At 40.2% G+C, this 11,223-nt stretch overlaps 2 protein-coding genes across 2 annotated transcripts in view; one reads left to right on the forward strand and one right to left on the reverse strand.

Moving 5' to 3' along the window:
* Positions 1-702: 702 nt before the first annotated feature.
* actr10 (actin related protein 10) lies at positions 703-7,015 on the reverse strand. The gene is made up of 13 exons (XM_015044154.1): positions 6,800-7,015; positions 5,781-5,853; positions 5,612-5,694; positions 5,356-5,464; positions 5,039-5,146; positions 4,205-4,272; positions 4,004-4,083; positions 3,487-3,522; positions 3,094-3,173; positions 2,876-2,949; positions 2,211-2,292; positions 1,902-2,103; positions 703-1,683 (listed from the first exon to the last, which is right to left on the reverse strand). Exons 1-13 carry the CDS (start codon positions 6,874-6,876, stop codon positions 1,502-1,504), a joined length of 1,254 nt encoding a protein of 417 aa, XP_014899640.1. The 5' UTR covers positions 6,877-7,015; the 3' UTR covers positions 703-1,501.
* Positions 7,016-7,918: 903 nt separating this feature from the next.
* The window catches only part of armh4 (armadillo like helical domain containing 4), a 10,663-nt gene continuing 7,358 nt past the window's right edge, over positions 7,919-11,223 (forward strand). The window contains exons 1-2 of the mRNA XM_015044155.1: positions 7,919-8,286; positions 9,687-10,510. Of these exons, the coding sequence (XP_014899641.1) occupies positions 9,709-10,510 (802 nt within the window). The 5' untranslated portion in view covers positions 7,919-8,286; positions 9,687-9,708. The remainder of the gene's footprint in view (positions 8,287-9,686; positions 10,511-11,223) is intronic.

Consider the following 11,223-nt stretch of genomic DNA (forward strand, 5'->3'; position numbering starts at 1 on the left):
ACAAAAAAGGGAAAATGGAAAAACCCAAAAAGGAGAAAAAAAAAAAAAAAAAAAAAAAAAAAAGTGATGGAAACACTTTGTTACACAAGTCATGTGATCAACAACCGTCTGTTACTACTGGTGGAAAAGATGAAGAAGACAACAGGAAGTGGTTTTTGAACACCTATTCAGTGTGATTTTAATTGCACTTATTATTTAAAGGAAACATCTAAATTTCGGAATTGTTTTTTTTTTACATTAGGAGAATATTGACTAAAGTTTTGAGCACATTTCTCATAAAAACACAGCTATTCAGAACTTTAGAAAAAAATCTGGAACTATTGCAATCAGTAAACTTTTTGAGGTTTGTCGCTGGTTGTGCAATGCTTTGGTAATGAGGAACCTTTTTTTTTTATAATCCATCATTTAATATTAAACCAGCTGATCTAATTGCCACACTGCATCAGCAATGATTTCATCTGGTTTCTTGGATTTCTATCTCTTTTCTCTGTATGTTCAATACATATTCGGTCTACTTTGAAAGGTAAACATATGTGACATTTACTGACACAGTATAAACTTGTGGTGTATGGTGGGGAACCAAGATCTTACTTTTACACAAACGTAGACTACTTACAATGCAAACAATGAGATATTTATTTCAGAAGCGCTCTCAGTGGAAGGAGTCATCATGAGGGACCGATCAACCAATGAGAAGCAGACTCAATTCTGGACATTTATTTGTAGTTATGATGGTTTACAGAGAAATTTTCAAAGGAATGTTTTGAATAGCCCAAAAACAAGACACACAAATATATTACCAAGTACATAAGTGAATTACACATCTTGTCAAGAGATGTGTATAAATTGTGGATTACACCTTTAATTATAGTGTTGGTGCAAAGCAAACTTTTGACCTTCAGTCAACACTCTAACTTATAATCCATCCAGAATTGCTTTAATATATGGGTAAAAACGATCCAAAACCTCCAACAGCTAGGTAGAAACAATAAATAAGTGAAAATTGTTTGACTGTAATGGGTAACTTATTCATTTCAACGGACATAACAGTCTGACTACATAAGCAACACTTTTAGTGATAAACAGATAACTTATAAGACGTCATTCTTCAACATTTCTGCTGACCTCTGCAGAATTTCCTCTGATTCACTGCCAATAAAAATACTGAAGTGTGAAGATACACGTACAGCGATGTGACTGATGGCATGTCTGCATTTGATGTCTCAGGCCTGTGTTCATCTAATTATTAATAGTATGTGCAACTGCAAATCAATAAGGGATTGTTGCTACATTTACTGTTTACGTGAAGAGATTTCATTCATCATGGTGGGAATTTATAGATAACACACATGCAAACCAGGACAACACAAATTAGCGTTTAAAGTCTTACCTAGTCGACATTCAAAAATCTGTGAGAAGTCAACACATCAGTCTGACAAAGTGTCGCGATGTTAAATTAAAGATTACCGAACTGTTCAGTGAAAAACTATCTGGCTATGTTTCACTTCTCCATGGAGTACGCTCTCTTCATGAGTGGAGGGGGGGTCTTCCCCGCCTCGTAGAAGGACTCAGGAGGCGGGGAGCTCAAGCAGCACCAGTCCGGGATGCGTCCGGTCTGGTTGTAGTAATCCCGGGACACCGACCTGCTGCCCAGAATGTCCTGAAGGGCCCCAAAGATGGCGCCTAGAGGGATCAGGAGAAATTCAAAACAAAAGTTTAGAGAGGGAACAACAGATGTTGAAAAGAACTCATTTGAAGCTCCGAAAAATAGCTGACTGAATTGTTTCTCCTCTAAGTGCTGATTTTGAAGAAATATTTTATCCCACACAGCCATATTTTTTTTCCAATCTGCTAACTCAGAGAGTCAGCAGGAAATAACACTGAAAATGCTTTTTTTGTACCTCCGAGCCAGGCGGTGCAGTTGGGCTTCGCCGGTGGGGAGTGGATGCGGAAGTTCTTGCTAGCCAGAACGTTGCTGTACTTGGGTTTCTCCACCAGGAGGCGTATCTCAGCCAGCAGGCGGTGCAGGAAGCCGGGAAGCATGGCCGTGCCTCCGATCACCACCAGGTTCTCGGAAAGCACTTTACGCGTGTCAATGGGGCACTGAGAACAAAACAAAACAAAACAAAAAAGATTTCCACAGGTTATAGATGAATACAAATAAAAACTACATCTGTTTGATACACTACACTTATTAAATGACAGCGTACCTTCACTAGAGCGTCGAGGATCAGAGTCGCCACACTTTTCTCCTCGTTGTCCTGCTCAAACAGGATCTCCATCACTGAGTCCCTGCAAGATCGGACAAAATAACTCCTTTAACAAAACAGAGGTGCAGGAAAAAATGGATTCTATAAAAAATAATTTCTAGTCCTGGGAATTCTGAATCAATTGAAAACACTCAAAACCCGATTTTAGCTTGCTTTGTTTTGTTTTTTAATAATTCTTTGATATCTTTTTCTAATTTAAGGAAAAGCCAGCCAGCCAAGCCAACCTATTACTGGCAATTTAAGTTGCAGAATTTTATGTACAAACCTATTTTTGTTTAAAAATAAACTAATGGAACTTTTCATAATTGTTTTAAATAAATGTTACATTTATTTGCAGTCTTTTCCTCTTGTCAGTCACATAATTTAACCATAATTTCTAGACTAAATATAAAATATTAGTTTCTGAATTAAAAAATTGCTTCTGAATCGAATCGTGATCCTAAAAATCAGGATCAAATCGTTAGACACTGAAAGTTTTGCATCTCTAAAACGACTCGGTCCAGACAGTAATTTACATGTTCTTCAGTGAGAAATGCCACAAGAACTTGCTTAAGTTGTTCTAAAACGGCAAAAACCAAAAGCAGATGAAAAGATCTTCAGATTACCTAATGGATCCTTGAACATGCAGGATTTTCTCTCCATCCAGAGGATAGTCGACATCCGGAGGAGGAGCTGGACGCTGCAAAGACACACAAGTTACACAGATTTCAGTACAACCTCATGACATTTAGGGCCCTTTTAGTTTTGGTCGTTTTTTTGGATCCAAACTTTCTGAGGAACCAAAACGGTAAAATGAAAGCAGCGCAGCAAACACTCCTCTTACCTCGGCCGTACCGTCCAGGTTAAATTTGGCCTCCTGGATCTTGAGGCCTCTCTGCAAGTCGCTGACGAAACATGTTCTGGCTGCAAGAAACAAAGCAGCAAACGAAAATCAACACACTACTTCTGTGAACATCAACAATCTACGCAGACTTCTGAACTGAGGTGTAACTTGCAGACAGGTTAGGTCATCTATTAGCAGAATATGTGAAGAGAATTAAGCAGAAACATACTGCTAACACCAATATGATCTATATTAACCACCCAGTGATAGAATTACAGCAGTAACAATGCCTCGATGTTGAGTTATTCTGATTTTTTGGCAGAAATATTTTGTCTCCTGTAGTTGGTCAATGATCTTCATTAAGGAAAAGTAGAAAGTGCCAATTAAACTCACCCTTTATGTCCTCCACTGTTTCTTCTGGGATGGTTCCTGAGGAAAAGACAGAAATGCGCATCACTAATTTAAATCTATGACGTGAATCTAAACTGACACTGGTGTGGAGATTAATTACAACTGCTTGGTGTTGTATTTAATTAGGATTCAAGAACAGCTGGGACTGCTGCTATTTCCTAAATAGTAGCAGATGGACTTCAGAGAATGTGTCAGTCTTTATTTTTATAATTAAAAAAGGACCAATACATTTATTAGAGATCTATTTAACATGCTACATTTGTTTTTTTGTTTTTTGTTGTTGTTTTTTTTAATTATCATCGATTTGAACAATACAGTTTGGTTACCTTTGCTAAGAAAAACTGAAGAGGAAACGCTAACACAAACTTTGTGAATGCATAATTTAAAAACAGAGAAAGGGATTCAACGGGAACGCTGAGCGGAAACAAGCCCTTTGTATGAATAGTGAATGATGCATTATGGGTCGCAGTAATTTTTAGTCTAAGCTGCCTGTCGTTACCGATGACGGCCGGTACGCTCTGCCCGGTGGTGGTGTCTGTGTCCACGGTGCACTGCTCCACGAGAAACCCGTTCAGTTCTCTGCAATAAGAAAACACAATGGAATCAACAAACAGTGCCATTTTAAATTAACCCTGACAGGCAAAACCGCCACAGTTAAGTAAGTGCAAAATAAAATATTAACAGACAATGAGGTACTGACTTATGAATGGCTTTCCCTCCGAGAGGCAGAGCCTCCCAGGCCGGGAGGATCGGAGTACACTCGTAAATCTAATGCAGCAAAGTTAAGGTTGTTCTCAGGGAAGCGCCACTAGTAAATCTTGGTTATCGCTTTAGAGAAACAGAGAACAGTACAACCTTATTCACAAAAGAAACAGAGAAAAGAAATTAATCCCAGCCTTCATGCTTACAATGAAAATGCCGCTGAAAGGCAAAATGCAAGTAGAGTATTGTTTAATGTTACAAGTAAATGCTATTTCATAAAATTAAATTGTCAAAGTGTAAAACTAAACTGGATTTATGATCTACTGACATGATACATTTTTCTGGACGATAATCGATAATGTTATCGTTTATTGTACTTATGGCGATAAACGATAATATTGTTGATTTGTTACTACTGTAACAACTACTTACTTCAAGTATTATATTGATAACGGCATAACAATGCAAGTTTGCTCTCTCAAAAACAGCTAAACTTTAACTTTATGAAAAAAAAAAAACTCAACACAGTAACTGGGAGGTGTTTTAAATATCCAAAATAAAACACAACCAGAAACAATGAATAAAATGTCTCTGTAAGCAAAATTAACCTTAAAAAACAATTAATCCTCAGAATGGAAATTTCTGAGCTCATTTTAATTTAACACGTGATTGACTGACTAATCCTTATTGCGACAAGATTACTAACAATCTCTTAACAAATATCAAAAATCTCATTGTTTCCCTTTAGACAATCTGCATAAAAATCACTTTACAGTCTTGCCGTTTGTTGTTTTGGATTATTCAATAACACCAAAAATAAATAAAAGGATACAGGCAGCACGAGAGTCTCTGTGTACCCACAATCCATCACCAGAGCAGAGTTGATGCCTAAAGTCATGACGGCCATCAGGTGACTGGGAGCGAACAGCACAGAGGGCACCTGGATTAAAAACGAAACAAAAAGTTAACTGTTGGGCCAAAGAGTTAAACCCAAGTCCAAATGGCTGCAACTCAGAAGCATCAGATATGTTTTCACTCCATTCATTATTATCAGTGAGCTTTGTGAAGCAGAGAGACTGAACAATCACATTTGCAATCTTAACTGTTACACTAAGCATTTGTAACAACAATCGTTGTCTTTTGTGGTACCTCAAACTGTCTGAAGAAGACCTTGGTGAGCGTCTCCCTGAAATGGGATGGGCAGAGGATGGACTCGATGATCACCACTCTTCGGTCGCGAGGGTTCACCAACAGGTGCCTGATGGGGGACAGATTCTAATTTGATGAGGCTGCATTACTCAGTTACAACGCATCATTGCTGCTGGGAATCATCTATGGTGTTTGCTTACTGTAACAACACAACAGTTTTGAAATAAGCACATTCGTTGCAGGAAAAGCATGTCACCTGAAGTACAATATGTGGATAAACTCTTTGAGGATGGCATAAAGCTCTTCTGTGTTGATGTTGTACTGGACCACTTTGGTGGCCTGCATGAGACAGCACACAGCATTAGGACACACATGTTGCTAACCCACCCACACACTGATTAATTACAGGAAATCATGAGAGTTACCTGCTGTTGTCCCGGTTTCTGGATCTCGCTCGGAATTATGAACCTGGGCCCCGTTTCCCCTGCAAAGCCGCATCTGCAAAAAACAAATTATTTCATCAGAGCTGGCATGTATGTTTATATATATGAGAAATTTTGTAAAATTTACAACTAAGCCTTCTTTTGACTTCAATATGGGTGTGTGACACAAATCTTCTGCCACTCATTGCAAAGATGTAAATAAAACAATTTTTAAATACATTTTATTGCAGTAGAATAATCTCACACTACAACAATTCAGAAAGATTTGTTCACTGCCTTAACCTATTATACTATTATCATGATTGAAAATAATGAAGTAACCCTTTTCCACAATTTTTAAAGTACTGTGTGCACCCAGTGAAAAAAAACTACATATTGAAATGGGAGTTGAACATTACCTAATAAAAAAATACCAAGAACACTAAAAAGTATCTGCCATCAACAAATTAACACTGGGTCTCTGTGCCCCATGTTGTTGGACTCACAAAGGAAATCATTGTATAATAAAAGAGAGCAGCCCACTTGATCTGCATGTGATTTTATGTCAGTCTCTTTGCTAAATAAATATGTGAATAACATTTTTGGGGCGCTGTGTTAGCTTAGGTTAATTGGAAAAACTGCCAGTACATTACGGAGCTTACATATGTAAAACATACGTAATTAAAAACGTTTCGACCAACATTCCATATAATTTAAACAAAACTGATAGCATTTTGAAGGGTTTTGTTTTCTGCTTACTTATAATTCCACCTAGCTGTAGCTAAAGTTGTCAGCTACAGCTACGTTAGCATTAGCTAATAGGCTTAGCATATCAGAAGAACTCTTTACCCTGTAACTTGAATATGCACGACCCAGTTCCATTATTAGCCACAAACTTTTAAATTCAGCTTATCTTTGACACATCGCAAAAACGAGAGAATCAACGATACGGGCGAAAAAAGCTACATATTAGCATGCTAACCTGGTGGCGGTAGCCTGTTTTGCTAACAACGCATACTCACTTTGTGTATGCTGCTCCCAAATCAATCACAATGGCAGTCTTCTCTCCTCCACTTCCCAACCCATCAAATATTGGCATTTTACTATTTTAATTCAGGAAATGGTTTTAGCTATTAACGTCTAGCAGTCACGGCTTAACATCGCATAATAAAAAACTAGTTGTCTTCCTCTTAGCCTGGGCTGCCTCTTCACAGACCGGAGGGATTGCAGGAAAAAGCCTAACTGGGAGACAGAAACTCTCTAACAGGCACGAGTCAGGGAACATTTTATGTCCGGTAATGTCACTTTACAATAGCATTGGGTTTTTTTAGATGTCATAAAGTGACATCTAAAAAAATAGAGAATCTATTACAGATTTCAACTTAAAAAGCAAATCCTACACGATAAATCTCTAGTTTTCATGAAGCACTGAAACGCATCTGTTGTCTTGGCAACGTTCCTCTTCTACAATCTGTCAAAAAAAAAAAAGGAAGTACTATTGATTCCTTTTTCCTGATAACTATTATTTCCATGAAAACTGATTTAGAGATGTAATTAAGATGTAATCCTGGGATCAGGAGAAACAGCTCCACCCCTTCAAACATGTTGACTTATTTTGCTACGTCACCTGTTTAGTGTCCTGGTTAGAGCTGACCTCTTTCAGACACAGACACAAACACAACTACCTATTATCATTTAACAGCTGCCAAAGCAAGTTTTATTTATTAACAAAATGAATAAATAAAACTTAATTTTATCTGACCCCCTAATATTGAACTTTGGATAATAACTCAAATATTTGAGCAAATTGATTGCATGTGCCATAATATGCATAAAATCATAATATATTATAATCTATTTGTCAGCTTACAGTCAGGTCCAACGAAATGACTAAAAAAGAATGTTAGCTATAGAATAGCTTTGGCTTTTTTTTTTTTACACATTTTGTCAACCACAAACATCTATGTTTTACTACGATTCAAGGTCATATATATCGTCCCATGCGCTGCTCTGATTTCATGTTTGGAGCGGCTGTCCAAAGTGTTTTACATGTTGCTAAGCTAAGCTTTGTTCCACGGTTGCCCCTGTATTTAGCTCCACCCATCTTCTCCGCAACGCTCAACATCCCTGTTGATAGGTCAATCCCCCGCAGCGTGATGCTGCCACCACCACCTGGAATTTGAGGTGGAGGAGCTGTCCGTTCAGCACCACAGTCCGCCTGACGGGCGTATCGAAGGATGATCACAAAATAAGGGAGATGTGCTCTCGAAGAATTAAGAAAAGAAAATCAAAGACGCGGATCCCCCCCTCGCAGGTTGAAAGCATTTAGTGGCAGCAGCACTCGAGAGACAGACGGACAGAGACAGTCTGCCTCTCTCCAGCTTGGTTTCTACCCTACCACACTGAATTCAGCCCCTGTTTGGTAACGCAGCATCAATTTGGCATTCTCCTACACACTGAAGCCTCGGCGGCGTCCATGCGCAAGAAGACCCACCATGAGCTCTGAAAGGTATTCTGGTTTTATTTTTAGCCCTGCATGAGACTCTCGACACGCAAGTCGCGATGTTGAGGGTGTTGCGGTCTCAGGGGAGGGGGGGTATGTGGGGGGGGACCGATTCTGAGCTGTCACACTGGAGAAATGTGACTCAGTACCGCAGTGGGGAATTTGTTTACAGTCCAGATGCTGGCGTGGTCATGTTGTCAGGTGGTGGGAGGTGGTCTGCACGCGCACACTGACAGGGCCGATCGATTATATTGATCGAATCGATTGCAAGGGCATGGAAAGTAAGTGGGTTTGATTGAAGCATTGATCTTATGCTGCATCGAATGGGGGTGACATATATATATGTATATGTTTTCTCCTCTTGCCTTAGACAGCAAAAATGGGTGTCAACCTGTTCTGTTGTTATTGCACAAATCATGCAGGGTTAGCGTTTGCATTTGGTATAGGGTGTATTTCTTTTACATATATATTGCAACGATCTGCATCGAAGAATCTTAAGTGGGTCCTAAAGGAGAGGAAACCTGGTGCTATTTATAGCAGAAGTGAAGCGGGGCTGAGGATTGCTGTGTCAGATTTCCTCTCGTTTTCTCCATCTGTTTGCCACTTTCCCTCTTCTTCTTCCTCTTCCTCCTTCTTATTTTCTTATATTTTCACCCTGTTTTCTCACTCATTCACACCCACCGACACAACCTGGGCGAAGCCATGAATCTGCAGCCTCACAAAAAAAGAAGAAAAAAATAAAAAATAAAATTAAGATTTCTACCTCATCGCGCACAAAAAAATCAGCATTTTCTAACTAATCACAACTACTGAGAACTACTACTACTCTCTCTCTATATATATATATAAAATTAGCTTGACTGTACTTCTTGTGCTTTTTTGAAAAGAGTTGTGATGACACTGACATTTACTATTGCAGTCTTTAGTCTAATTAAGAGAACGGAGAACCAAATCCCTTTATCAAATATATAAACAAATCAATATTTTCGAGCTTAGCGATTTTGAAGCAAAAGTACTTTATTATGGTGAATGTAGACGCAAAGAAATCAGGTAAAATGGTGTCACCTCAAAACGGGTGAAAAGGCGACAGGTATGTATTCACCTTGACGACACATGCAGGTTAACTTCCCCACTGGTTGGATTTGCATAAAAAAGAAGACTCATTCAAGGCCTAACTGAGTCGTAAAGCAATTCAATCCTGTTTGTTTTTATTCTTCTGTTAAAGAGCCTTCGAATGAAGTTTATTCTGCGTCCTAACTCCCTAACATGTTATGCCTCGTCATCCCTGGTTTGTGCTGGAGCCACATGTCTGCCTAGTAACACCACCAACGACCAGCAGACAGCCGTTCCTCCCACCTCTCTTCAAGCCTGCTAGCATTTATTAATTCACTGCTGTCTGTCAACAGGCGCTGAGAAGACACAGAGAAGATGATGTCCTCCATTCTCCGGGCGCTCCTCCTGGCAGAGGCCTGCCTCTACGTCTGCGGGGCCCCCACGCTCGTCCCCGGCTTCAGCCGGATGCAAGGCAGCTCCTGCGAAGAGCACTGCGCAACGGACCGGGTGGCGCACACCACAGAGTCTGCCCCCTTGGAGAAAGAGCGCGTTACCAGCTTCATGCTGGATGTAGGCGCAGGAGGAGGGACTGGCCCACATGGAGGGCCGGAGGGGATAGGTCCAGTGACGCAGGCGAGAAACGGGGTCAGCGCTCGTGGAAGATTTGGGTTGAGCAAGGCTGGTCGAAAGGAGACCGAGAGCGAACCTGAGGGGGAAGATGTAGATTTTGTAAAGGAGGACAAGCCTGTGGGTCCAACAGATGGGAGACAACAGGTGGACACCGACATGAACACCCACACACGGACTTCAGGTAGTTTCTGGGCCTCCATTGCGCCACAGACGGACTCTTCCTACAGCCAAAAGAGCAAACAGGGCGGAACAGACGCGACCAAGTCGTCCGCTTTTGATTCTGGACAGGATGGATACTTCGAAGCGACCATGCAGTCTTCTCCAAACGCTCCCTTCTGGTCCCCCAAACCGGTCTCCTTTAGTCCCGTCCCTCCGTTGTTGCTGGTCACTCCTCGGACTTCCACACATCCTTCAGCGAGGGGTCACGATGCACCAACGAAATCCTCGTCTTCAGATCTCCTTCTACCTGAAATCGGACCGCTCAACATGATGCCCAGAGACGACGGCCTGGAGAGTCTGTGGACCGAGGCGGCGAGACCTGCCGGAGGTAACGCTTCAAAAGTGACGCAAACAAACAAACAAAACAACAACAACAACAACAACAAAAAACTTATTTCAGTTTGGGTCAAACTTTCTCTTTTCTTTTTAAAGTTGCCTTCAAAGCTTTCATCTTCCAGTCACCACTGAGAGACGAGACATTTTCCAACTTGCTTCATTATTCTCTGAGAAGTTTCATTAAAAAACATGGCAGAAAATAAATATATAAAAGAAAAGTGTGTGTAGAGGCAGAGATTGGCTTTGATGGCTGGCAAAGAAAGCGGCTGCTTTTCCACGCTCCACTTTGAACCCCAGCTGGGACTCATGGCGGTCTAATTACTTTCTATTCCTGACTCAAGTTAGAAAAAAAAGAGAAAAGAGAGAACATCACAACAGCCAGGAGAGGGTTAGTGGGAGAGTTTGTTACAAGAGCCAGGGAGATTGTTATTATTATCATGTGGATTTGATCATTAGGGGGAAAAATGACACCCAAATCAACAAGAAGTAATCCCCCTTCTTGTTGTGCCATTGATAAGAATTGATAATAAATTAGTTTTTTTATGTTAGGAATTTTGTTTCACTCTTCTTCGTATGCTTTAATTCACCCTTATTTTGAAGTTTCTTTGAGAATAAAGGGACTGTTGGAAGCTTGTGTCACAGTATCTCAATTTGATAAAAACATGTTTTTTTTTTTTAAAAAAAATCGAAAGTTGAAGACCAGAT

The sequence above is a fragment of the Poecilia latipinna genome, unplaced genomic scaffold (genome assembly GCF_001443285.1).
Source record: "Poecilia latipinna isolate Pla-1442-1.1 unplaced genomic scaffold, P_latipinna-1.0 Scaffold663, whole genome shotgun sequence".
In the NCBI taxonomy this organism is placed as follows: Eukaryota; Metazoa; Chordata; class Actinopteri; order Cyprinodontiformes; family Poeciliidae; genus Poecilia; species Poecilia latipinna.

Bases quoted from the DNA above. Each gene is read 5' to 3' on its own strand.
- actr10 (XM_015044154.1), bottom strand. From the start codon at position 6,876: ATGCCAATATTTGATGGGTTGGGAAGTGGAGGAGAGAAGACTGCCATT. The intron at 4,273-5,038 runs GTATCCTTTTAT...TTGCTGCATTAG, and splicing joins CAGAGACTCTCGTGCTGCCT to ATTTACGAGTGTACTCCGAT. The intron at 1,684-1,901 runs GTACAAAAAAAG...TGATCCCTCTAG, and splicing joins CTGCACCGCCTGGCTCGGAG to GCGCCATCTTTGGGGCCCTT.